The sequence below is a fragment of the Dreissena polymorpha genome, chromosome 5 (genome assembly GCF_020536995.1).
Source record: "Dreissena polymorpha isolate Duluth1 chromosome 5, UMN_Dpol_1.0, whole genome shotgun sequence".
Classification (NCBI taxonomy): Eukaryota; Metazoa; Mollusca; class Bivalvia; order Myida; family Dreissenidae; genus Dreissena; species Dreissena polymorpha.
The window spans coordinates 105918165-105946104 of NC_068359.1; the positions used below are offsets into that span (position 1 = coordinate 105918165).

The 27940-nt window shown below is 38.1% G+C and overlaps 1 protein-coding gene across 5 annotated transcripts in view; it reads right to left on the minus strand.

Moving 5' to 3' along the window:
• The window catches only part of LOC127881858 (basement membrane-specific heparan sulfate proteoglycan core protein-like), a 198207-nt gene that overhangs the window by 160621 nt on the left and 9646 nt on the right, over positions 1 to 27940 (minus strand). For all 5 annotated transcript variants that reach the window (XM_052430022.1, XM_052430024.1, XM_052430023.1 and 2 more), the window contains exons 2-3: positions 7438 to 7603; positions 4151 to 4328 (exon numbers count right to left, since the gene is read on the minus strand). In XM_052430022.1, the coding sequence (XP_052285982.1) occupies positions 4151 to 4328; positions 7438 to 7603 (344 nt within the window). The remainder of the gene's footprint in view (positions 1 to 4150; positions 4329 to 7437; positions 7604 to 27940) is intronic.

Below are 27940 nucleotides of genomic sequence, written 5' to 3' on the forward strand. Positions count from 1 at the left end.
TGATGAACTGTATATAAACTCTGACTTTCACAAAATGACCGCGTTTTGACCCGAAATCTCGCGGGTTGAAATGCAATGCAAGTAAGTACTAAATATGACAACATAGCCTTTAGTTAAACGCTTTTGCGCTGGTATTTCTCTGAAAATAAAAGGTGAACGCACAAACTGTATTTATGTCGAAAATTGATTGTAAAACTGTTCTATCTATTAAGCCTTTTCATTAGAGATAAAATTGTTTCATGCAGTAAAACAGTGTTACAAAGACGCGGATATGTTTCCAATGTTCTGGTGTTATACTCAAATCAGCCAATGGAATAAATGAAGTGCATTCATTCGTAGCTAGCCGCGGGAAATTTTATTTGAGTATTATTGGAAACTTACAAAGGTCAAGTCAGGGTGAAAAGCTGGCTTATTCAGCTTACGCCGAAAAAGTTACACACTGCAATAATCAATATCTGGGGTCTAACAAATTCTAGAGCATAACTAAAAATTGATTGGGGAATATGACTCAGCAGGTTAAACAAGGGAGATAGATACTGCAATTGTGTACATGTTGTCTTTCTTTCAGCTATCTCTTAGTTGATAGGCTTACCATAAGAAATAATGACTAAAACAGTTGTAAATTATGAAAATTCTGTGTTTTGAAAAAGTAAATAAAACAGTTAATGGTACATAATAATGACATAATAAAACCAAACTTTACTACACAGGAAACAAATGTTCTGACCAAATTTCATGAAGATTGGGCAACTGAATTAAATAAAAAAAATAAAGACGTTATGAATAAATGGTGATATTTTATTTTAAGAATCTATACATTATTGCAAGTTTAATATGCAAAATAGGAAGGATATTAACTTAACATTGTCTTCATTGTAAGAATACATTAAAGCAGCACTTTATAACATAACTAGAGTGTTGACAAGGTTTTACTATAGTCATATAAGAAAAAATGCCCCGCCCCCTGGCGGCCATGTTTTTCAACCAACCGGCATCATTTTCCAACTCGTCCAAGATATTAATGGGATGAATCTTCTGACCAAGTTTCATAAAGATCGGACAATAAATGTGGCCTCTAGAGTGTTAACAAGATTTTACTATAGCAATATATAGCCATATAAGTAAAAATGCCCCACCCCTTGGCAGCCATGTTTTTCAAGCCAAGGTTACCATTTTTGAACTCATCCAAGATATTATTGGGACAAATCTTCTGTGCAAGTTTCATGATGATCAGAAAATAAATGTGACCTCTAGAGTGTTAACAAGGTTTTACTATAGCCATATAAGGAAAAATGCCCCGCCCCCTGGCGGCCATGTTTTTCAACCAACCAGCATCATTTTTTAAGTCGTCCACAATATTATTGGGATGAATCTTCTGACCAAGTTTCATGAAGATCGGACAATAAATGTGGCCTCTAGAGTGTTAACAAGATTTTACTATAGCCATATATAGCCATATAAGGAAAAATGCCCCGGCCCTTGGCAGCCATGTTTTTCAAGCAAACGTAACCATTTTCGAGCTCATCCAAGATATCATTGAGACCAATCTTCTGACCAAATTTCATGAAGATTGGACAATAAATGTGGCCTCTAGAGTGTTCACAAGGTTTTACTATAGCCATATATAGCCATATAAGGAAAAATGCCCCGCCCCTTGGCAGCCATGATTTTCAAGCAAACGTAACCATTTTCGAACTCATCCAAAAAATCATACAGACCAATCTTCTGACCAAATATCATGAAGATTGGACAATAAATGTGGCCTCTAGAGTGTTAACAAGGTTTTACTATAGCCATATAAGGAAAACTGCCCCGCCCCCTGGCGGCCATGTTTTTTCACTGATCTGGACCATTTTCGAACTCGTCCGAGATATCAATGAAACCAATGTTTTGACCAAGTTTCATGATGATTGGGCAAAAATTGTGACTTCTAGAGTGTTCACAAAGTTTCTCTATAGCCATATAAGGAATACTGCCCCGCCCCCTGGCGGCCATGTTTTTCAACGGACCGGAACCATTTTTGAACTCAACCAACATATCATTTAGACAAACATTTTGACAAAGTTATATGAAGATTGGGCATCAAATGTAGCTTCTACAGTGTTCACAAGGTTTTTCTTTTTTTTGACCTAGTGACCTACTTTTTGACCCAGCATGACCCAGTTTCGAACTAAGTCGAGGTATCAATGGGACAAATGTTCTGACCTTATTTCATGAAGATCAGACAATAAATGTGGCCTCTAGAGTGTTCACAAGGCAAATATTGACGGCGCACGACGGACGACGCACGACGGACGACGGACAAAAGGCGATCACAAAAACTCACCATGAGCACAAAGCTAAAAATAGATTGCTGAACCAGGTTAAACAAGGGAGATAAATACTGCAAAATTATGTACATGTTGTCTTCCTTTCAGCTATCTCTAAGTTGATAGGCTTATCATAAGTGCTAATGACTAAAACAGGTATGTTAATTATGAAAATTCTGTGTTATGAAAAATTACATAATACAGTTAATGTTATATAATAATGACATAATAAAACCAAACTTTACTACACAGAAAACAAATGTTCTGACCAAATTTCATGAAGATTGGGCAAAAAATGTGTCTTATAGACTGTTCACATGCTTTCACTATATACATGTAGAGAAAACTGCCCCACCCCCTGGTGGCCATGTTTTTCCACCCATCATGACCATTTTCGAACTCGTCTGACATATCTATAAAATCGATGTTTAGAATTTTTTTATGATGATTAGGCAAATAATGTGACTTCTAGAGTGTTCACAAGCTTTTTTTACTATATAAATATAAGGAAAATGACCCCCCCTCTGGCGGCCATGTTTTTTTACCGATCCAAACCATTATCGAACTAAACTGTCATATCCAGAAAACACATGTTCTGACCAAATTTCATGAAGATTGGACCAAAAATGTGACTTAGAGAGTGTTGACATGTTTTCACTATATCCATATAGAGAAAACTGCCCCGCCCCCTGGCGGCCATGTTTTTTCACCGATCTGGACCATTTTCGAACTCGTCCGAGACATCAATGAAACCAATGTTTTGAGAAAGTTTCATGATGATTGGGCAATAATTGTGACTTCTAGAGTGTTCACAAGGTTTCACTATAGCCATATATGGAATACTGCCCCGCCCCCTGGCGGCCATGTTTTTCAATGGACCGGAACCATTTTTTATCTCAACCAACATATCATTTAGACAAACATTTCGACAAAGATACATGAAGATTTGACATCAAATGTGACTTCTACAGTGTTCACAAGGTTTTTCTTTTTTTTGACCTAGTGACCTAGTTATTGACCCAGCATGACCCAGTTTCGAACTCAGTCGAGGTATCAATAGGACAAATGTTCTGACCAAGTTTCATGAAGATCAGACAATAAAAGTGGCCTCTGGAGTGTTCACAAGGCAAAATGTTGACAACTGACGACGCACGACGGACGACGGATAAAAGGCGATCACAAAAGCTCACCATGAGCACGTTGTGCTCAGGTGAGCTAAAAAAGAGAGAAGACTTCATATTTCATCCTTAAAGACTTGAAAATTGTATGTTTCTGCACCTTTAAGTAAAACTATGACCAGTCTATGTTAGAAGTGAGATGTCTTCATACTCTACCAGTCTATGTAAGAAGTAGGATATGTTTATAGTAAATAAGTCAATGTAAAAAGTGAAACCTACTCATAGTTCACCAGTCAATGTAAGAAGTAAGACATTCTCATAGTTCATCAGTCAATGTAAGAAGTGAGACATTCTCATAGTTCATCAGTCAGTGTAAGATGTGAGACATTCTCATGGTCTACCAGTCTAGGTAAGAACTGAGACATACTCATAGTTGACCAGTCTATGTAAGAAGTGAGACATACTCATAGTCTACCAGTCTATGTAAGAACTGAGACATTCTCATGGTCTACCAGTCTATGTAAGAACTGAGACATACTCATAGTTGACCAGTCTATGTAAGAAGTGAGACATACTCATAGTCTACCAGTCTAGGTAAGAAGTGAGACATTCTCATAGTCTACCAGTCTAGGTAAGAACTGAGACATACTCGTAGTCTACCAGTCTAGGTAAGAAGTGAGACATACTCATAGTCTACCAGTCTATGTAAGAAGTGAGACATACTCATAGTCAACTATCCTGCAGCGGATCTGTCCCCGGAGCCTTGACGCCAGCAAGGTGTTGATTGCGTTCTCTAGCTGCAGTGTGATGGCCAGACTGGACAGCCTGCGCTCAGCTCGCGCTGACTGGATCTCTACGGTGAATGACAGACTGGTCACATTCACCTTGGCCCGGTATAGTGCTGCAATGCAACAGAACGGTATCCAAAAGTCGTGTGAATTTCAACATAGAAAAAAAGATTTTTTCATAACTAAGTCCAATGAAAGTCTTTTTAAAAAATGGGACCTCTGTGGTAAGGCAATGCCACATGTCAAATAGGAAAGCTATTACTGCTTACAATATACTGCAAACATATAGAAATTCGTCAGTATTAAATTTCGTGGTTTAATAAAAAACAACAAATTTGTTGACACGTAATTTTGTGGATTTCAAATTTTTGGGGAAGACTGACTGTCATAATAATTAAATTTTAATTAAAACAACCATAGTAATAACGAAGCATAATCTGATCCTCTGTGTTAAAAGCAAGACTTAAGGTTAATGTGCACTGAAGCATGAAAGTGTTGCGGATAATTGTCGATAAGAGCTATAAAGCAGCGCACTTGTGGGTCCCCGCTCACTAATTGCCATCAATTTTGTTTTGACAATATTTGCAATTCTCAGCACAATCGGTCCCCTAGTAGAAACAATTGAGTAATAAGGTCCCCAAAATACACATGTGAAAAACGTTAACTTTAATTGGCACTAATTGACATATGTGATAAATCTGCAAACTGTTAATTTGACGACCTTCGGATATGACCGATTTTGGATAAAAAATGAATAAATAATCGTTGGTACTTGAATTCATGGTTCAGTGGACCAACAAAATCTACGAAAATTCGTACCACACAAAATTGAATGGTTTGACAGTAGTTTTTAGCGCTTGTTATTTATACAAATTAGCCAAAATGAAAAAAAATATTGACAGAGGATAATTGGTTTTCATTCCTCTGAAGTTTTGTGAACATGTGCTAGGCAGCTTATGATCAGATAACGTTTGATAAACAAACAACTTGTAAGCACAAGTGCTCATGGGTGCTTACAGTTAGTGCCTTAATATGCCCTACATCAACAGAACCATCAAGTATATTCTTTCTGAATACTTGGTAAGAAAATAACATGGTTACCCCATTCAATATAATGTTGAGTTGGCCTCAAATAAATTATTCTCCATTACAAATTTAATAGGCTCTTGTAACAACATATTAAATAACACTCGAAGGCAAACCGTATTAGGTAAACTGATGCTCGATAGTTTAAAGCTACAGTCCTAGAATAGCTTAAGAGATATTAATCAACTGCTGCAATTTGAAGATTAAATTTGAGATTTCAAAGGTAAGGACATTTCAAATAGCTGGATAACTGAAAAGAAGTATATTTTCTCAACACTTGCTTGTAATTTAACCCAATATTCAAAGACCATATTTACTGAAAGGCACGCCAACAAAGAAAAGTTTACTTCTATAGCTGCAACCCAATCATATAAAAATTAAATACCATGCCATTAAGGAATACATCATCATTTTCAATCAATACCACATAAAACTAGTGTTAATAATGAATTGGAAAAAAAAAACTAGAACAAAAGGTTTCAAACCATTTACTATTAATCAATATGCTAATTCAGATGATCAAGTATTGTACAGCTTAAAAGCACTTAATTGTATCAGCAATCAACAAAGTACTGCTTCCATGTAGAAGACCAAACAGTGGGCTGTTGTACCTTGGAACCATCTGTGCGCAAAACTGTGATTGTGTTTATGAAGGAGTGCATATGTTCTCCCAGAGCGGCCATAGACAAAATTATCAAAGGCTCTGTGAGTACGTTTATATGGACTACCACAGACTCATGCTGCAGTCACCAGTATAAACATGCAGGGCTTCCACAGACTCATACTGCAGTCTCCAGTATAAACATGCAGGGCTTCCACAGACTCGTGCTGCAGTCACCAGTATAAACATGCAGGGCTTCCACAGACTCATGCTGCAGTCACCAGTATAAACATGAAGGGCTTCCACAGACTCATGCTGCAGTCACCAGTATAAACATGCAGGGCTTCCACAGACTCATGCTGCAGTCACCAGTATAAACATGCAGGGCTTCCACAGACTCATGCTGCAGTCACCAGTATAAACATGCAGGGCTTCCACAGACTCATGCTGCAGTCACCAGTATAAACATGCAGGGCTTCCACAGACTCATGCTGCAGTCACCAGTATAAACATGCAGGGCTTCCACAGACTCATGCTGCAGTCACCAGTATAAACATGCAGGGCTTCCACAGACTTATGCTGCAGTCACCAGTATAAACATACAGGGCTTCCACAGACTCATACTGCAGTCACCAGTATAAACATGCAGGGCTTCTACAGACTCATGCTGCAGTCACCAGTATAAACATGCAGGGCTTCCACAGACTCATGCTGCAGTCACCAGCATAAACATGCAGGGCTTCCACAGACTCATGCTGCAGTCATCAGTATAAACATGCAGGGCTTCCACAGACTCATGCTGCAGTCACCAGTATAAACATGCGGGGCTTCCACAGACTCATACTGCCATATAAACATGTACTGCAGTCACCAGTATAAACATGTACTGCAGTCACCAGTATAAACATGTACTGCAGTCACCAGTATAAACATGTACTGCAGTCACCAGTATAAACATTTACTGCAGTCACCAGTATAAACATGCAGGGCTTCCACAGACTCATACTGCAGTCACCAGTATAAACATGCAGGGCTTCCACAGACTCATAATTTTCTAAAAACAAATTTGCCTATTCACTTAGTCTTTTCTATGAGTTTTTATAAAGAGCAAATTTAAGCCAATTAGGATTTTCTTTTCCCAAATAGGTCAGTGAGAAGTCATTAGATAATTTGGCGAATTGCAGAGTAAGCTCTTGCATGAAGTTATCAATTAGAAACAGTATTGTCTTAATCAATGAAGCTTCATTATTTGTGAGTTCTCTAGACCTCCATTGACATATAGCTGTACATGACAAGTGACATCACTAAACTGCCCCCATTAGGAACCATAACACAATCTCTGCACAGAGATTTTACTGGTTTCCAGCTTCTCTCAAGATCAATGGGTATTTTCTTGTATTTCTTTAAATAAGTGTGCTGGACTGCTTTTGTGTGTTGGGTGTTTGACTACAACTGTGGATTGGGCATTGGACTAATACAGTGTGTGTGGGGGGGAGGTATTGACTATTACTGTGGATGAAGTGTATCATACTTACTGGGTACGCCCAGGGGTTTTCCACTAAGTACGGGGGTAACCGTCTCACGGGATATGGGCGCCTCCCCACTGCCCTCTGTGTCTCCAGAGCCCTCCTGGTCTGCCAGCAGATCCTCATCATCTGACAACTGGGCTGCCTTCTCACCCGCAAACTCAAAGTCTTTCTCCTGAAAGTATGCAGGTATATAACTGAACCATCATGTGTGTGTGTGTGTGCAGATGAACACCTGCTGACATGTAATTATGTCAGAAACTTATTGAGATGATCCATGATATGGTCATGGAATGGTGCTGATATTATCACATCATAACAGTCTTGGGTCTCTTTAACAACAATCTCTCTCCAGATTAAAAAAAAAGATAATATATGCAGAAAACAACTGAATTTGAAGCTAGAAATGGTCACATTCAAAAAACTTGTTTATCTTGTGCCAAGTTATCAAGTTTATTTCACGTATAAAGCATTTATTGTTAATCTTAAGATTTATAAAAAAAAGTATAAAAAAAATCTATTTATTATAATTGTTACTCAAAAATCATCTGAGTCATCTTAGATTTCCAAAATAAACAAACAAGACAATCTAAAGTCATATGTTGTACAAATACATCATGCTACATCTACTAGGCTTCATGACCTGTGATTCGTAACAATACTTATGGAAAAATGAAAAAAAAAATTTCGGCGTAAGCTGCATAAGCCAGCTTTTCACCTTAGCCTGACCTTTGTAAGTGTCCAATAAAATTTCCCGCGGCTAGGTACGAATGAATACACTTCATTTATTCCATTGGCTGATTTGAGTTTACCACCAGAACATTGGAAACATATCCGCGTCTTTGTAACACTGTTTTACTGTATGAAACAATTTTATCTCGAATGAAAAGGCTTAATAGATAGAACAGTTTTACACTCAATTCTCGACATCAATACAGTTTGTGCGTACACCTTTTATTTTCAGAGTATTACCAGCGCAAGAGCGTTTATACTTAAAAGGCTATGTTCTCATATTTAGTTCTTACTTCCTTATTCCTCTCAACATGTTAACATGTAAAAGTATAAAGAGCAATGGAAGCGAGGCCTCACTTTAAAGCATTGCATTTCAACCCGCGAGTTCAGAGTTTATATACAGGTCATCACCGGAGTTGGCGGCCAGTAAAATAATCGTTATATAATAAAGACGCTATCCGTGAACTAGGTGACCTGGAATTTTCTTTAGACCAGAAATATGTTAAATGAAGATATTCAGCAATATAATTATGGTATGTAAATAATAGATTCTTAATGTGTTTTCAACAATACAATGATAAATATTATTGTTGATAAATTTAACAATAATTATTCGTCCATATTGCCTAATGTACTAAAGTGATATTATGAGCATGTAACAGTTTATAGGTGTCTATCGCAACCGTTGATTATTTTTGATGTTTCTACTTCATATACACTTATATTAATTAATGCAGCATCATCATACTAAAACAATATACCAGAAAGAGAAAAATAATGCATTTGAATATCAACCGTACTTTCGTTTGACAACTGATCATGCGTTTACGAGTTGAACCTAAATTTAGTTTTAGTGCAGATTTGTTCATACGACACAAAGACACGAAATTGTTTTACGGATCATTTCAGCTTACAGGACTAGGTGGGTCACGTAAGAATATCGAATATAAAATATATTTTAATAAACAACTGGTAGCAAGGTGAGTTGCAGATAATTAATCAGTAACCACATTTTAACTAACTATTTTGACCTGTTAATTCTTTACAGCTCAATTCAACAGTGCAAAATGCCCATAATATCACTTTAAGCATTAGCACGATGATAATTGATACTGTTAATAATCGAATCAAATAGCAATGCCCGACAAACCACTAAAACAGGTTTGTTCGAAGAACGCGCCTATAAATACGGATACTTCTCGTGTGGCCGGTTGACTCATATGTTTAAATTTTACTTCCATTCTTCTTGTGGTTTTCTGTTTTGTATCTATAGGTTTATGACCAGCAATATGTTATAATGTAAAATAAGCCGCGAAAACTCACCGTAACATCCCGTACTGCGTGTGATGCAGCTAAGAACTGCACAGAAAAAGACATTCGCTATCCTTGATCTCATTCATTAAACTATTTACGCCGTATATCTTTTTTAAAGATATTTCTTGTTTTATTAATTTAATAACATTTGACTACAACTATAAGTGTTTAAACTGTTGGAAAAGTAACACCTAATTTACATTAATGTCAACAACCTTGAAATTAGCTGTACAAATGTTAAATGCACTTGATAGAACAAGTCAATTTTTTATCAAATCAATCTTAATTATATATATTAATATTATATTAATATTGTTCTGATTTAATTTTACTTAGATTGTGTGCTTCACCATCAAATACAGGTGAACTTTAACCACTTAAATACAAGTATATGGGTAGTTAATCACCAAGAACTTGAACGACATTTGACATGAATATAAATTAGGCAAGTTGGTACTTGGGGTTACAGATTTTGTATTCTTTTATCACATTCTCTTATGCCAATCTAAACAGCTTTGCACTAAATGAATGTTTTTACAAGCAAGCTCTGACAAATAATCAAATGCAGTAGCTTAACACATCATCAATTAAAGACTTAAGACACATTAATTATTGAAATATTGGCCTTTTTTAATGCCAAACTTGTGAATGTCATTAAACACAGCTTTGCTAAATCAGTGAAATTTTTATCTCATGCCCAGTGAGTCACAGACCCAATAACCCAGATAACAGATTGTAGACAGTAGTTACTTGTATTTGGGACAACCTTAGGTATAAAAAACTTCAGTGTCACAGTTTATCTTGTGTTATACTGATTCAAATGAAGTTTACATTTTTCCAATTAAGTTAAGCTTTTATAGAGTAGAAATTTCAATCAAACATATGTTAAACACAAGCATTAAATCATATACTGTCTTTATCCTAATAAACGCTCCTGCCTTAATTAACGCACCCCTATCATATAATAAAATGAAGGAGTGATCAAAATAATAGCGCCCCCATTTCTCGGCTGCTAAGGGGTAAAGTAATTGCATTTTATTGACGGAAAAATCTTTTTTTTATCAACAAGGTAATTTGCAAGAACCTTATAGAAATAAAACTTTAATAATAACAAGGGCTGTTTGTAAAACATGCATGCCCCCCATATGGGCTGTCAGTTGTAGTGGCAGCCATTGTGTGAGTAGGTTTTTTGTCACTGTGACCTTAACCTTTGACCTAGTGACCTTAAAATCAATTGAGGTCATCTGCCAGTCATGATCAATGTACCTATGAAGTTTCATGATCCTAGGCCTAATTATTCTTGAGTTATCATCAGGACACAATTTTACTGTTTCGAGTCACTGTGACCTTGACCTTTGACCTAGTGACCTGAAAATTAATAGGGGTCATCTGCCAGTCATGATCAAAGTACCTATGAAGTTTCATGATCCTAGGCATAAGCATTCTTGAGTTATCATCCGGAAACCATTTTACTATTTCGAGTCACTGTGACCTTGACCTTTGACCTAGTGACCTGAAAATCAATCGGGGTCATCTGCGAGTCATGATCAATGTTTCTATGAAGTTTCATGATCCTAGGCCCAAGCGTTCTTGAGTTATCATCCGGAAACCACCTGGTGGACCGACCGACAGACCGACATACCGACAGACCGACCAACATGAGCAAAGCATTATACCCCCTCTTCTTCGAAGGGGGGCATAATAAGAAACAAATATATACTTTATATTTTCATTAACCAATATGTTAAAACAGTTACACATTTAATCAAACAAATATCACATAGTTAATAATGTCAGCATGTTTTTACGTAGCACATATACAGGTTCATGGAACAGCGCTTTTAGAAACAAAACATGCATTCCTTATTTATCGCTTTTTTGCAACTTTCTACTGCAAAAGTGGCTTCATATGTTTCCCTGTAACGTTTTACGTTTAACTTTCTCTTGTTTCCTTTACTTCCAACAGCTGACCCCTTCTGTATTGCTTATCTAGATACCCACCCGGGTCAGGAAGTGATTTAGCCGTTTCAGCCTTAATATCATGCGTCCATTGTGTACACACCGGTCTTAGTGACAATAACGTAGTGACGTCACCATCTATGTATAGAATGATCATGCGTCTATAAAAAAAACACCAGATTTTATGCAGAATGTCATCTTTTACTCAAATCAAATAACGATTGAGTCGATGGCATGCTTGCAACCAGTGTGACCTCAATTATTGCGTGCCTTTAATCAAAACGGCTAATCAGTTAACAGCCATTTATGCTATCCAAAGCGAGTTCGAGCCAACCGAACAAAAGAACGTGTGAAAACTGTAGCCAGGACTGTGAAAACAGTTCGAGCCATCCGATAATTCGAGCCAAGGGAGTTTGAGCCATCCGACAAAAATTCATATGAATATATAGCAACAAAAAATCGGTGCTTCGAGGCGAGTTCGAGCCAACCGAAAATTCGAGCCAAGCGAGTTCGAGCCATCGGGTTTCAACTGTAATTGTGATATGTTTACGATTGCTCAATGAACTTGGAACTTTTCGCAAATACCGATAAACACATTATAGGTGTTGGCTCATATTATACCTAAAGGGGGGTGAAAAATACGCGCCCCCTTTGTGATTTGCATCGCGCCCAGGTGCGTTTATTAGGATAAAGACGGTATTTAAATTATGACATGGTGTAGAACTGCATGTGGTAATATGTTGCATGATGTTATAAAATATGAACGTTAAAATAGGGAACAACTCCATATCATAAGAAGCAATGTCTAAAAGTTGTAAAGATGTATGTTGACAAGAGTAAGAAAATGCCTGTGGACAAGTGACAAGTGTATGTTTCCATAGATACTGTAGTGACTTCTTCATTACTAATCCACATGTCGTTTAAGCTTTTTTTCTTACAAATTCATACCTTTGTGATGTTTTAATAAACCTAAGTATCTATTTGTTTGTTTGGACAGACAGACAGACTGACAGAGAGTACCATTTCATTTTTTAAATAGATATGAGATCAAATTAAAATCCCTTAATGCTTTCTCCTCATGTTCATAACATTAAAGTACATGGCAGTGGCCCCCAGTAGATGGTTGATGGCTTGTCAGCCAGGACAATGCCCCTAGTATCCAGTGGGGAGAGTGGGCTGGTCTGATCAGCGTCACTCAGGTTACACTCCACTAAGAGAGGTTACACACCACACTGTGAAAGACAGGCTGACTGTCCAGCCCTGCACAGTTACTAACCATACACAGGCAATCATATCTAGTTTTCTAGAAACTTTGACATATTTAAGCAAGTTGGCTGTCAATTTAATGAACACAAACTTGAAATTAGAAAATGTTGGAAGGCTATGCCAGAAAAGCTTATAAATCAAATTCTTTCTAAAAAACTCGTCTGAAACTGTACATCAAAAAGAAAACAAAAAAAATACTGTCCAAAAAACAAATACTGATAGAAAATGTTCCTTTGCCTTAGGCATTGTAATTAATACAGGTGACTGTAGGCTTGTTAAGACAAAGAAGTAAATGCAGCATTAATACTACTGCATTATTACAATAAAAAAAAAAAACAATCTCACCTCCAGAATAGTTCAGCAGTATTGTATAAAAGAATGTGGTGATTATTGAAAATCTTGTTTAAATTTATAAGAACATAAGCTGTCCCACTGTCAGTCATATGATACAATGACGCCAAAAAAAATAGTTGAAGTTAAATTTATGTTTTTGTTATAGAGTATGCTATAACTTGAACAAATCAAAGCGCTGAAGGCACTGAAGTTGTTCGCTACAGTCTAATCTTCGACGCAACTCAGTTTTCAAAATTATGTTATAGCTTTTTATATAGCAAGTTTGAAATGAACACAACCCATTCAAATTGATAAAGAGTGTGTCTTAAAGCACTGGTCGAGATGTGTTTTTTTTCAAATCATTAATAAAAAAGATAATTTAAGCTCCATTTTTCGAAAACAGGGCTTAATGCATATGCATTAATTGTCATCCCAGTACCAGAGACTCTCTTTAAACGAAAAACACCATAAAATCAGAAAGTGTCGTCCTTGATTAGCTTGTGAGCATTGCACAGGCTAATCAGTGTGCACAGGCTAATCTTATTTGACATGCATTAAGCCCCGTTTTCCATAAAAGCAGCCAATATGTACAGATTTCAATGATAAACTGGCCAATGTCGTCGCACAAGCTGTTAAATTCTAGACTGGCCAATGTCGTCTTACAGGCTGTTAAACACTATTGATTACATACACACACTCGATGTTTGCAGTGTACCAGTGGTGAACTATAAACAGACAGATTCGGTGGTTATCGCTCCTAGCGTAGTAGAGCAGAAGCTTCTAGCATTGGACATCTGCATAATTTTACTGCAGGTAGTGCAGGCCTACAAGTGCTGTCGCTCCTGCAAAGCGTGCACTCTCATTGGCCAATATCGATTGTCCAATACAACGACGCTCTGCCTAGCGTAGTTAACAGCAGACTGACTTGCAAAACTCGCTCTACATTAGTTGCTTGCTAGCGCGACCAACTAAAAATCATTGTCCATGCTAAAAAACTAGACTTTCAAATTTGTACACAATTATTTACTTAAGTGTAGTAACTTTGCAAGCATAGTCTGCATATTAGCAATCTACACGCACAATAATAGCTTGAAACCTTCTTCCAAATTAATGTTATTGTGCTGAACCATTTTTATATTATTAGTAACAGAGACCTTCATCAAGCTGGTCCTAAATGTATTCATACCTTCTATCTGTATGTAAGCTACCTTTACACTAAAGCTATTCAGTGCACACTGTTTTTCTATTTATAGTTAAAGTGACCTTGACCCACTGGCCCTAAAATAATGCAATACTACGCTTCATCAGCAAGTAACATACCTAAACACACAATTTCAGCACAATATCTCAATCCAAACTCAAGTAATTGAGAGGGAACTATTTTCCTATTTTAAGTGAAATATACCCACTAGTTCTGAATGCAATCCTATGCTGGATCACTAAGTAACCTACCTACATACACAAGTTTAGTACAATGTCTCCACCCCCGGAAACCCGATATGCTGTGAAAAGTTGGATGTGCTTGGAAAAGTTGCCGATACATTTTCCTGAATTTCGATAGGGTAAGTAAATCCAGTTCTATAATTGTTTAAAGGCATTTTTGAATTAAAATATCTTTTGGTTTATGCAAAGGAGGTATTATCATGTATGTTAGAAAAATCCTGGTTATTATTTATTGAAATATGGCTATTTGAAGTCAACGATGCAGGGATTTGTCCCCTATTTAGCACTTTATTTACAAATTTCTTTAAAGGTATGCCACTGAAAAAGTTTTTGCACAGAAAATTATATCAACCAATGTCCCAGAGTAACATATCCGCCAAAAATTCGTATTGGTGGTGAAATTCGACTTAACATTCAACATGTTGATGAAAAAATGATATGACCCGGTGCAGTGCCAAAGATGTCAAGATATGACAGGAGTCCAAGCACATCCACCTTTTCACAGCATATCGGGTTTCCGGGGTAGGTCTCCATCCTAACTAAAGTTATTGAGTGCAAACATTTATCTATTTATAGCAACAGTGACCATGATCTTGACCCAACTGGCCCAGAATGTAATCCTTGCTGGGTCTGAATGGCAGCTAGAGAAGGGGTTGTTGTCTTGACCCAACTAGCCCAAAATGTAATCCTTGCTGGGTCTGAATGGCAGCTAGAGAAGGGGTTGTTGTCTTGACCCAACTGGCCCAAAATGTAATCCTTGCTGGGTCTGAATTGCAGCTAGAGAAGGGGTTGTTGTCTTGACCCAACTGGCCCAAAATGTAATCCTTGCTGGGTCTGAATGGCAGCTAGAGAAGGGGTTCTTGCATGCACATATTTACCTTGGTACAAAAAGGGGCATACTTCTGTTAAAATTGGTGGTCAAAGTTCAAAGCCTTGGTCAGTGACCTCACACAATGACCCCAAACACATGTGTGAAGTTTCAATGCACAATACCTATAGTAGAGACACTGACACTGACATGGTGACGTTGCATGTTCACTTGAACCAAAGTATTATGCCAACCACACAAAGAATATGAACAGTCAGTCAAAAAATGACAGGTCTGTAGTTTTTGTAATTTATCTAACAAAAAGATTATTTTTTAATTTTAGTATCTGAAAAATTCAAATAAAAAAATATTAATAAAGAATTTTAAGAAGAGACATGAAAAACAACAAGTAAATCTATTTTAAACATTAATATCAATTTGTTCCTTATTCTAATAAAGTATACACTCATACACAAAATACAAAAGTTCCTTTTATTCAAGGAAACGCCATAAATATAGGACGATGATACTGCAGGAAGAATTTTTTGAAAAGACACTGAGATATCTAACACAAACAGGATTCTTCTATGCATATTTAAGATATAGAAGGTCTTAAACCTTCCGCCTTCTACAGATTTTTCACTTTTGTAATTAAGGACAGGTCATCAGTTAAGCCATAAACCCTCTCTAAAACAGCCATACTACCATATTAAAACTTGACTGTAAATAATCTAATCAAGATCAAACATTTTTAGATGGGCGCTTCAAACTTGCGATTGATTTTCAAAAATGAATTGCGTGTTGAATTATGCAATAGCGAACATCTTCAGTGCCTTCAGCGCTTTGATTTCTGAACACATTCATTTTGTGTTATGGAGTTTACCAGCATGAATTTCTAGTGCCTGTTCTAATGCCTAATCACTTGTTAGGCATCGACCTCAATTTACGGTGTTCATATTCTTTCTAATAAATGAGTCAGAGTGATTACAGACTGAAATCCTGTATCAACCAAGGCTTGCATACAAACTGACAAGTCTGTCAATCTTATCCTATCTGTTGACCAAATCTAGTCAATGAATGGCCTTTCTGTCTGACATGATCTTATTCTTCAATCTATTAAAAAGAACACCTGTTTCACAGTTTATAATGTAATTAATACCTTTAAAAGGTCTGCGTTCTGCGCTGTCAACAATCATTACTTGATTGCACTATGTCAAGGTACACCACACAAAACATAATCTTGACACAATCACTCAACTGCATAGCTAACAATAATGACTGGCAATAATAAACTATAAGCAATACGCCATTAATGGAATACCAGTCTACAGTTTAAAGTCCTAACAAAATAACAAGAGTTTGCTCAGATGTGATTACAAAAATGCAGCTTGTAAAATCAAAATGTAATATGCTCCAACAAGTTTTAATTGCCATGTTATATAGTATGGCTCCCTAAATACCCCAAGATTTAACACAAGACTGGATTAATTTCTTAGTGCTTTTTGCTAGACAAAATCCATACAAAAGCTCTCTGGTTAGCACATGCACCTGGTGTAATGTATACAGTGTAAGTGCAGGATGAAGCTGCACGCACTTGCTTGCCTGCCAAAATGTCTTGCTGGTATAAATATTCCCTTCAGTATGCGATTAATTAGTACTACTTTTCAAGTTTTATGCTATGTTTTTATGTTGTACAGGTCACTGCAGGAAGTTGATATGGTGACCGCCTAGCAACCAGGAGGGCAGGCATTTGATCCTAACTGTTGGAACTATTATTAATTCTCCACCAAAGACACCAAGTATTGTTTCTATCCAGGAAACAGACTTGAGACCACTTCAATAAGCATAAGACTGTCAATGGAATCAAGCTAAATTAAATAGGTTTAAACTTTAAACTTTTTTATGTAGCATGATCTGTACTCACACTATTAGAAGAAGTATGCTCTGTACTCACAAACTTTAAGTAGTATTATTTCAACAAGAAGAGCAGTTTCCTTCATTGACTCAATCTATAATATACCACCTTACTACATTATTATTGTCATTTTGTATGTAAACATTTACAAATATTATAGCCAGCTACATATTTGCCTTGTGAGCCTGCACATGACTGTTGGGGGGTGAGACATACAGTAGTACCTGTCTGCCCAGCATCAGGTAGATATTGCTTGTTAGAGACAGAGAGACTAGCTGTGAAGTACCCGCTGTATACCAACTGATAATATATTGATAATTGTCTTTGATACTATGCAATAAACAACGTTCTTTTACCATACTTTTTACTCTTGATAATTATATATTATTACAGTGGATTCTTATCCTCTATTTTCTCAACTTCAACTCAAACAACGTAATATTCATAATTTAAAAAAAACAACTTATTTAGGCCATTTTTAAACAAAAACGAGCCAACATTATGTAAAATGAACATCAAGGCAATAACATTATTATCAATGGAACCTTAAACAACAATACAATAAATAATATATTTATCAATGTCTCCATAAATTATTTTTATTTTGAGGTTGGAATAAAAAAAATCTAAGATTTACTGGTAACAGCTTAACCCGTTCTTATAGCATATTATGTAAAAGTTTGAGATGTAAAGTAGTGAATACATGAAGCTTTATGGAATGTTATCTTACTTAACTGAGCTCCCAATCATTAACATATAAATTACCAGGTCAGTACATGGTAGTTGATGAACTATGGTACATTGATTGAAATTGTTCATGTAAGAACCGCTATGAACTGTGTAAGCATACATTACACACTTTCCATTCATTCAGAAGTTGCAATATATGGTTACAAGGTTAGAAAATTACCATGTTATTATCCCCACACTTTTTGGAGAAAAAGTGGGGATATTGTGGTTATCTCCGTCTTCCGTCTGTCCGTCCGTCCTGGCCACTATCTCCTCCTACACTATAAGCACTTGAACCTTGAAACTTACACACATGGTAGCTATGAGCATATGTGCGACCCTGCACTATTTGGAATTTTGATCTGACCCCTGGGTCAAAAGTTATGTGGGTTGGGGTGGGGCCGGGTCAGAGATTTTTACTCATTTTTTTAGGTTATTTTACTATAATTTCTTCATTTCTACACCGATTGTCTTCAAATTGATACTGAACATCTCTTATCACAATACGGTCAATCTCAACTATGCATGGCCCCATTACCAACCCTGGGGCGCCCCGCCCACATAGGCCACGCCCACCCAAAATTGCCTTTTACTATAATTTCTTCATTTCTACACCGATTCACTTCAAATTGGTACTGAACCTCTCTTATGACAATACGGTCAATCTCAGCTATGCATGGCCCCATTACCAACCCTGGGGCGCCCCGCCCACATAGGCCACGCCCACCCAAAATTGCCTTTTACTATAATTTCTTCATTTCTACACCGATTCACTTCAAATTGATACTGAACCACTTTTATGACAATACAGTCAATCTCAACTATGCATGGCCCCATTACCAACCCTGGGGCGCCCTGACCACATAGGCCACGCCCACCCAAAATTGACTTTTACTATAATTTCTTCATTTATACACCGATTCACTTCAATTGATACTGAACTTCTCTTATGACAATACGGTCAATCTCAACTATGCATTGCCCCATTACCAACCCTGGGGCGCCCCTGGGTCAAACATGTGGCGTGGGGATACGCGTCGGCCTCTGCCGCACCATTTCTAGTTTATTAACTTGATATATAATATATATATATATATATATATATATATATATATATATATATACAAAACATATACAAAACATATGATACAGATCTCATTTGGTCTGAGACATTATTTGTACGTATATTTAAAAAAAAATCAACATATATTAAACAAGAGACATTAAACTGTCACAAGATACGCCCGTTCGAAGGTTTTTGACACCATGCTCAATGCTTGAAATGCACTAAGTGACCTCGAGACCTAGTTATTGGCCCGGCATGACCCATATTTGAACTTGACCTAGATATCATTTAGATGTAACATCTGACTAAATTTGGTGAAGATCAGATGAAAACTACTTCAATTAGAGAGCGGACACCATGCTAAATGCTTGAAATGCACTATGTGACCTCGTTTTTGACCCAGCATGACCCATATTCGAACTTGACTTACATATCATCTGGACACAACTTCTGACCAAATTAGGTGAAGATCAGATGAAAACTACTTCAATTAGAGAGCGAACACCATGCTAAATGCTTGAAATGCACTAAGTAACCTTGTGACCTAGTTTTGACCCAGCATGACCCATATTTGAACTTGACCTACATATCATCTAGACACAACTTCTGACCAAATTTGGTGAAGATCGGGTGAAAACTACTTCAATTAGAGAGCGGACACCATGCTTAATCCTTGAAATGCACTAAGTGACCCCGTGACCTAGTTTTTGACCCTGCATGACCCATATTCGGACTTGACCTAGATATTGTCTTGACACAACTTCTGGCCAAGTTTGGTGAAGATCGGATGAAAACTATTCGAATTAAAGAGCGGACACTGCTGTGGACGCCGCCCACCGCCCACCCGCCAAGGGTGAAACTATAATACGTCCTGTTTTTAAAAACAGGCGTATAAAAAGCTAGAAATGCCTAGGGTGTGTACATTTTTTTTTAAAGTTATCTATGATATATGTCTATTTAAATAATTTGAACCCTGGGGCATGCCAAGTTTTGACGCTAGGGCAATGATTTGAACTTACTTAACAGAGGACCACTTAAAAATGTTACATGCCAGGTAATTAACCCCTGACCATTGCAGTTTCTGAGATATTTTAAGTTATTGTCCCGTACCGGTGAAACCGGAGGGGACTTATGGTTTGCGCTCTGTGTGTCTGTCTGTGAGTCTGTCTGTCACATTTTTCTGGATCCTGCGATAACTTTAAAAGTTCTTCATATTTTTTCATAAAACTTGAAACATGGACAGATGGCAATATGGAAATTATGCATGTCATTTCATTTTGTTCCTACATCAAGAATTCTGGTTGATATGTCAACAAATAAACTATAAATATTGCTGAAATGGTGGATCCTGCGATAACTTAAAAAGTTCTAAATATTTTTTCATGAAACTTGACACATGGATAGATGGCAATATGGAGATTATGCATGTCATTTCATTTTGTTCCTACGTCAAGTATTCTGGTTGCTATGGCAACAAATAGACTAGAAATATTTCTGAAAATGGTGGAGTTTCACCGGTAGGGGATCATATTGCTTGACAATAGTCTTGTTTAATATAGGTATTTAATAAGTCAACACAAAACGCAACACTTACAGCAAAAAAAAATGTTTAACTAATATTAAGGGCAAGTGCTCATGAATCATTAATAACATGTCAAACTACAAAAATCATATGCTTTCCCCCTAATTATGCAGCTTTTTAGGGATTTTTTTCATTATTTCATTAAAATCGGGAACGTAGAGGTAACTTTGATAAAAAGAAAAATAGGTTACTGCCTGATCTTTTTGTAATATATCAGGCTCGGCACGAATAAAATAACGGCTCGGCTGCTGACTTGCCTTGCCGTTATATTATTCTAAGCCTTGAATTTCTATCTCCTGGAGGTGAACGAACCAGAAAACAGTATGCACGTGGTATACACATTAAACATATAATATCGTAGTGCACCAGTATATGAGGGAATGAGTGAATATGCTTAACTCACATGTATTCTCAAACCAATGCTGATCAAAACGCAAAAACAGTCTGGCATTCTAGGTATGAAAACAAAATTCAAGAATACATTAATTTTGGTTAACTGTTCATGTACATACAGCGTAATGCTGCAAGGTTGGTCTTGTTTATGCTCTGGTGACCTTAATATCTAATGGACCAGATTAACTTTAAACAAGCGTGCCAAACTGTCACAAAGTACGCCCGTTTGAAGGTTTTGGACAACTTGATAACTTTACCATGACCCATATTTGAACTTGACCTACATATAATCTAGACACAACTTCTGACCAAATTTGGTGAAGATCGGATGAAAACTACTTCAATTAGAGAGCGGACACCATGCTTAATGCTTGAAATGCACTAACTGACCTCATGACCTAGTTTTTGACCCGGCATGACCCATAATTGAACTTGACCTAGATATCATTTAGACACAACTTCTGAACAAATTTGGTGAAGATCGGATGAAAACTATTTTAATTTGAGAGCGGACACCATGCTAAATCCTTAAAATGCACTAAGTGACCCAGTGACCTAGTTTTTGACCCAGCATGACCCATATTCGAACTTGACCTAGACATTGTCTAGATACAACTTCTGACCAAGTTTGGTGAAGATCAGATGAAAACTACTTCAATTAGAGAGCGGACACCATGCTAAATCCTTGCAATGCACTAAGTGACCCTGTGACCTAGTTTTTGACCCGGCATGACCCATATTCGAACTTGACCTAGATATTGTGTAGATACAACTTCTGACCAAGTTTGGTGAAGATCGGATGAAAACTACTACAATTAGAGAGCGGACACCTGGCTAAATCCTTGAAATGCGCTAAGTGACCCCATGACCTAGTTTTTGACCAAGCATGACCCATATTCGAACTTGACCTAGACATTGTCTAGATACAACTTCTGACCAAGTTTGGTGAAGATCGGATGAAAACTACTTCAATTAGAGAGCGGACACCATGCTAAATCATTGAAATGCACTAAGTGAACCTGTGACCTAGTTTTTGACCTGGCATGACCCATATGCGAACTTGACTTAGATATTGTCTAGATACAACTTCTGACAAAGTTTGGTGAAGATCGGATGAAAACTATTTGAATTAGAGAGCGGACACTGCTGTGGACGCCGCCCGCCACGGGTGAAACTATAATACGTCCCGTTTTTAAAAACGGGCGTATAAAAAAAGGGTCACCCAAAAATTAATCCTGTAAAGATTTAGTAATATCTATGAAAGGGAAGTCATAAGCAGAAAAGTTAACAGGAGCACCATCTCAGTATCCTTAAAACTCCCCATGAGCATTTATGCTCAGGTGCGCTTAAAATCTTTAACATCCAGTTTACCCACATAAAGTTAATTTACACTCAGAGAAATGGATAAGTTCTTCAAAATGTGTAATATTGTGTTTTAAATCATTTTGATTATTAATCTATGCCACAGCCAGCGCTGACTTGGTACGCCAGAATCCAATGAAAGGTGCCAAAAAAAGGGCTATGAATTCTGCGTCATCATACCTTTGAAAGACAGCTTAGGCTAAGGCATGACTTGGAAATAAACACTGATGATTGTGGTGAGTTGGGACCACTGATGTGATGAGTTTGATCTAAAGATGAAACTTAAGATTGCTGAGCATTCCAGTACATGTGAATTGAATGATGTTGTGGTGAGTTGGGACCACTGATGTGATTAGTTTGATCTAAAGATGAAACTTAAGATTGCTGAGCATTCCAGTACATGTGAATTGAATGATGTTGTGGTCCATCTGTTGATTCTTTAACTGTGCAAGGTCTTCACAAGGGATACACAGTATTATATAACTCCCCACATTGTTATGCCCGTTCTTGTCATATATTCTCAGAGGTCACTTATTTAGGTAGATGCACACTTTAATTTTGAGGGCCTACACAATTGTATATTGAAATGTTTATGCTTTTCATAATGTATCACTTCATCTTCATTAAACCTAGTATGGGAGGCGGCCCTCAGTGGTTGGTGTATTTCTAAATTGTTCTAAAGAGTTAGCATATGCCCTGAGATTTAAGTTATTCACAATAGATTGTGTGGGAAGACATTAACCTTTTTTATTGCCTTCTATTCACCACACTCAAAAACGCACATTTGGATTAACTGACATTTTTGTCCATGGTCTGTCAAGGATTAGCTGCATCACCTCAATAAAACCAGGAATCCATTCTATTTCTGCATTATCACGATAATGACTTTGGCGATTGTAAAATTGTGTAAATGAAAATTAACATCAATCAATCAATCAACTTTGCATAAAAAATATGAAAGGCAAACGATCAATTTTGTGAAACAAAGTGCTTTTAATATTTGTCTTAAATTATGTGGGCTTTCTTTTCTAGCTTAATAAAGTATTTGCCTGTTTTGCAATCTGACACTAAATCAACTTGTCTGTTTTTCAGATTTTGTGAAAGCATCCTGACATTTTTTTCTCTTTGGATATGAATCATGTTAAAATTGTTTAGTAAAACAAAAGCAAAAAAACATACAAGTTTTGCTTTATTTACCTAAGGTTTTGCAATTAAAGGGGAAATAGTTTTATCTTCTTGAAGACCAGAAGGTTTCAGTCTTGACCTGGTGGTTGAACTCCAAGGCGTCCTAGTTTTAGGTAAAACAGAATTTCGATCACATGCATTAAGTTTACATTGAGCAATAACCTTATTTTGGTAAATGAAATTGTTCAATTTTGTGGTTCATGTGTAAAAATATATTATTAAACATTTATTAAAATAATGAACGACCTGAGAAAAAAAAGTTATTTTTAACATAAAATATGTTTTTTTTATTTCAAAAATCCTAATTATAAGGTGTTCACTGCCACTGTCTTAATTCTGCCACAAGAGCCCAATAAGCCCTTTAAATGTATGGTGATACTTTCTTCGCTGGTATTATTGCTACAAACATATGATTTACACACAGGTCACACATGAGTGTTCTAACTGCATTTGTATGGTTACCCAAGACAGGCAAGATTGCCAAGGATGCCATGAGGTCTCCGTGACAAACCATAAAGATAGTGTCCAAACACTAAGAATTGGCTTTACAGTAATATTTTATATAAGACCAATCAGCTGTTACTTGTTAACGTTTAAATGTATACTAGTTGAGCTTTTGTTATTTTTAAAGTTTGATTCTTTATCAAATGAAGTGTCAAAGTCATCACTGTACTACAGTCCTCCAAAGATCTGAGTTGAATTGCCTTTACACCCAGATAGTATTTATTCACTAACAAGTTACCTGTTTTCACATATTGTTTTGTACTTGAAAAAAGTGAACAAACAAGCAAGGTGCATGCAGAGAAACTGAGTATATTGTACCAATACCGAGTCTTAAAAGAATTACGAAGTAAATCCATTTGAGAATGTTACCCACTTACAAAACTATTAGTCATTAAAACTAGGAAATGCTGAATTATTACACTGGAAATAACATGGGTAGCAATCTGTATTACTATCTGACATGGTAATTACACCCAAGCATAAAGAGCAAAGCTAAGTGTAGAACCTGTTCTGAAGAGCTGTGCCACAGGAATAATTGTCATAATCTGGGAAAGACCAACTGCCTCTCGATTTAATGGAAATAATGGATACAACTATATGTTGGATGAGTACAAATCCAGAATGCATTATTTATATTTTATGTTAAGTAAGTCATTTTATACTGAATGAAACCAATCCCTAAAGAAAAGGTAAAAAAGGACTTCTGAGAACAAAAGCAATATATATATATAAGAAAAACTGCCTATCCCCATTGCCAGCCATGTTTTTCAACTATCCTTCCTCATTTCTAACCTGGCTTGGTTATCTTCAAAACAAATCTTCTTAGCAAGTTTCGTGATGATATGGCAAAAAATGTTACTTATATATTAGTTAATTGTTTCAAATTTGTTTAAAATTCACCATCAAGAGTACCCATTACATGTAGTACAGTTGAATATACTGATCATAGATCCTTTATGAATGTACTAATATTACCAAGGTAGAACATAATAATTTACCACGAGGGAAATTACGGTTCTCATTCCCTAACCTGAACTCACATTGTGATCTTAGCTGGGAGATTTTTGAAAAGTTTGCACAATAAGAGAAATAATTTACCCATAGGCCTGGGCCAATTTTGACCACTTTGTTAAACATGAATAGATTTGATAAAAGACTTCTATGATACATACAAAATACCAAACCTCTGGGCCCTCAGTGTTTTCAGTACCAAACCTCTGGGCCCTCAGTGTTTTCAGAACCAAACCTCTGCGCCCTCAGTGTTTTCAGTACCAAACCTCTGCGCCCTCAGTGTTTTCAGTACCAAACCTCTGGGCCCTCAGTGTTTTCAGTACCAAACCTCTGCGCCCTCAGTGTTTTCAGTACCAAACCTCTGGGCCCTCAGTGTTTTCAGTACCAAACCTCTGGGCCCTCAGTGTTTTCAGTACCAAACCTCTGGGCCCTCAGTGTTTTCAGTACCAAACCTCTGGGCCCTCAGTGTTTTCAGTACCAAACCTCTGCGCCCTCAGTGTTTTCAGTACCAAACCTCTGCGCCCTCAGTGTTTTCAGTACCAAACCTCTGCGCCCTCAGTGTTTTCAGTACCAAACCTCTGGGCCCTCAGTGTTTTCAGTACCAAACCTCTGCGCCCTCAGTGTTTTCAGTACCAAACCTCTGGGCCCTCAGTGTTTTCAGTACCAAACCTCTGCGCCCTCAGTGTTTTCAGTACCAAACCTCTGCGCCCTCAGTGTTTTCAGTACCAAACCTCTGGGCCCTCAGTGTTTTCATTACCAAACCTCTGGGCCCTCAGTGTTTTCAGTACCAAACCTCTGGGCCCTCAGTGTTTTCAGTACCAAACCTCTGGGCCCTCAGTGTTTTCAGTACCAAACCTCTGCGCCCTCAGTGTTTTCAGTACCAAACCTCTGGGCCCTCAGTGTTTTCAGTACCAAACCTCTGGGCCCTCAGTGTTTTCAGTACCAAACCTCTGGGCCCTCAGTGTTTTCAGTACCAAACCTCTGGGCCCTCAGTGTTTTCAGTACCAAACCTCTGGGCCCTCAGTGTTTTCAGTACCAAACCTCTGGGACCCTCAGTGTTTTCAGTACCAAACCTCTGGGCCCTCAGTGTTTTCAGTACCAAACCTCTGGGCCCTCAGTGTTTTCAGTACCAAACCTCTGGGCCCTCAGTGTTTTCAGTACCAAACCTCTGGGCCCTCAGTGTTTTCAGTACCAAACCTCTGGGCCCTCAGTGTTTTCAGAACCAAACCTCTGGGCCCTCAGTGTTTTCAGTACCAAACCTCTGGGCCCTCAGTGTTTTCAGTACCAAACCTCTGGGCCCTCAGTGTTTTCAGTACCAAACCTCTGGGCCCTCAGTGTTTTCAGTACCAAACCTCTGCGCCCTCAGTGTTTTCAGTACCAAACCTCTGGGCCCTCAGTGTTTTCAGTACCAAACCTCTGGGCCCTCAGTGTTTTCAGTACCAAACCTCTGGGCCCTCAGTGTTTTCAGTACCAAACCTCTGCGCCCTCAGTGTTTTCAGTACCAAACCTCTGGGCCCTCAGTGTTTTCAGTACCAAACCTCTGCGCCCTCAGTGTTTTCAGTACCAAACCTCTGCGCCCTCAGTGTTTTCAGTACCAAACCTCTGGGCCCTCAGTGTTTTCAGTACCAAACCTCTGGGCCCTCAGTGTTTTCAGTACCAAACCTCTGGGCCCTCAGTGTTTTCAGTACCAAACCTCTGGGCCCTCAGTGTTTTCAGTACCAAACCTCTGCGCCCTCAGTGTTTTCAGTACCAAACCTCTGGGCCCTCAGTGTTTTCAGTACCAAACCTCTGCGCCCTCAGTGTTTTCAGTACCAAACCTCTGCGCCCTCAGTGTTTTCAGTACCAAACCTCTGGGCCCTCAGTGTTTTCAGTACCAAACCTCTGCGCCCTCAGTGTTTTCAGTACCAAACCTCTGGGCCCTCAGTGTTTTCAGTACCAAACCTCTGGGCCCTCAGTGTTTTCAGTACCAAACCTCTGGGCCCTCAGTGTTTTCAGTACCAAACCTCTGGGCCCTCAGTGTTTTCAGTACCAAACCTCTGCGCCCTCAGTGTTTTCAGTACCAAACCTCTGGGCCCTCAGTGTTTTCAGTACCAAACCTCTGCGCCCTCAGTGTTTTCAGTACCAAACCTCTGGGCCCTCAGTGTTTTCAGTACCAAACCTCTGGGCCCTCAGTGTTTTCAGTACCAAACCTCTGGGCCCTCAGTGTTTTCAGTACCAAACCTCTGGGCCCTCAGTGTTTTCAGTACCAAACCTCTGCGCCCTCAGTGTTTTCAGTACCAAACCTCTGGGCCCTCAGTGTTTTCAGTACCAAACCTCTGCGCCCTCAGTGTTTTCAGTACCAAACCTCTGCGCCCTCAGTGTTTTCAGTACCAAACCTCTGGGCCCTCAGTGTTTTCAGTACCAAACCTCTGCGCCCTCAGTGTTTTCAGTACCAAACCTCTGGGCCCTCAGTGTTTTCAGTACCAAACCTCTGCGCCCTCAGTGTTTTCAGTACCAAACCTCTGGGCCCTCAGTGTTTTCAGTACCAAACCTCTGGGCCCTCAGTGTTTTCAGTACCAAACCTCTGCGCCCTCAGTGTTTTCAGTACCAAACCTCTGGGCCCTCAGTGTTTTCAGTACCAAACCTCTGCGCCCTCAGTGTTTTCAGTACCAAACCTCTGGGCCCTCAGTGTTTTCAGTACCAAACCTCTGGGCCCTCAGTGTTTTCAGTACCAAACCTCTGGGCCCTCAGTGTTTTCAGTACCAAACCTCTGCGCCCTCAGTGTTTTCAGTACCAAACCTCTGGGCCCTCAGTGTTTTCAGTACCAAACCTCTGGGCCCTCAGTGTTTTCAGTACCAAACCTCTGGGCCCTCAGTGTTTTCAGTACCAAACCTCTGGGCCCTCAGTGTTTTCAGTACCAAACCTCTGGGC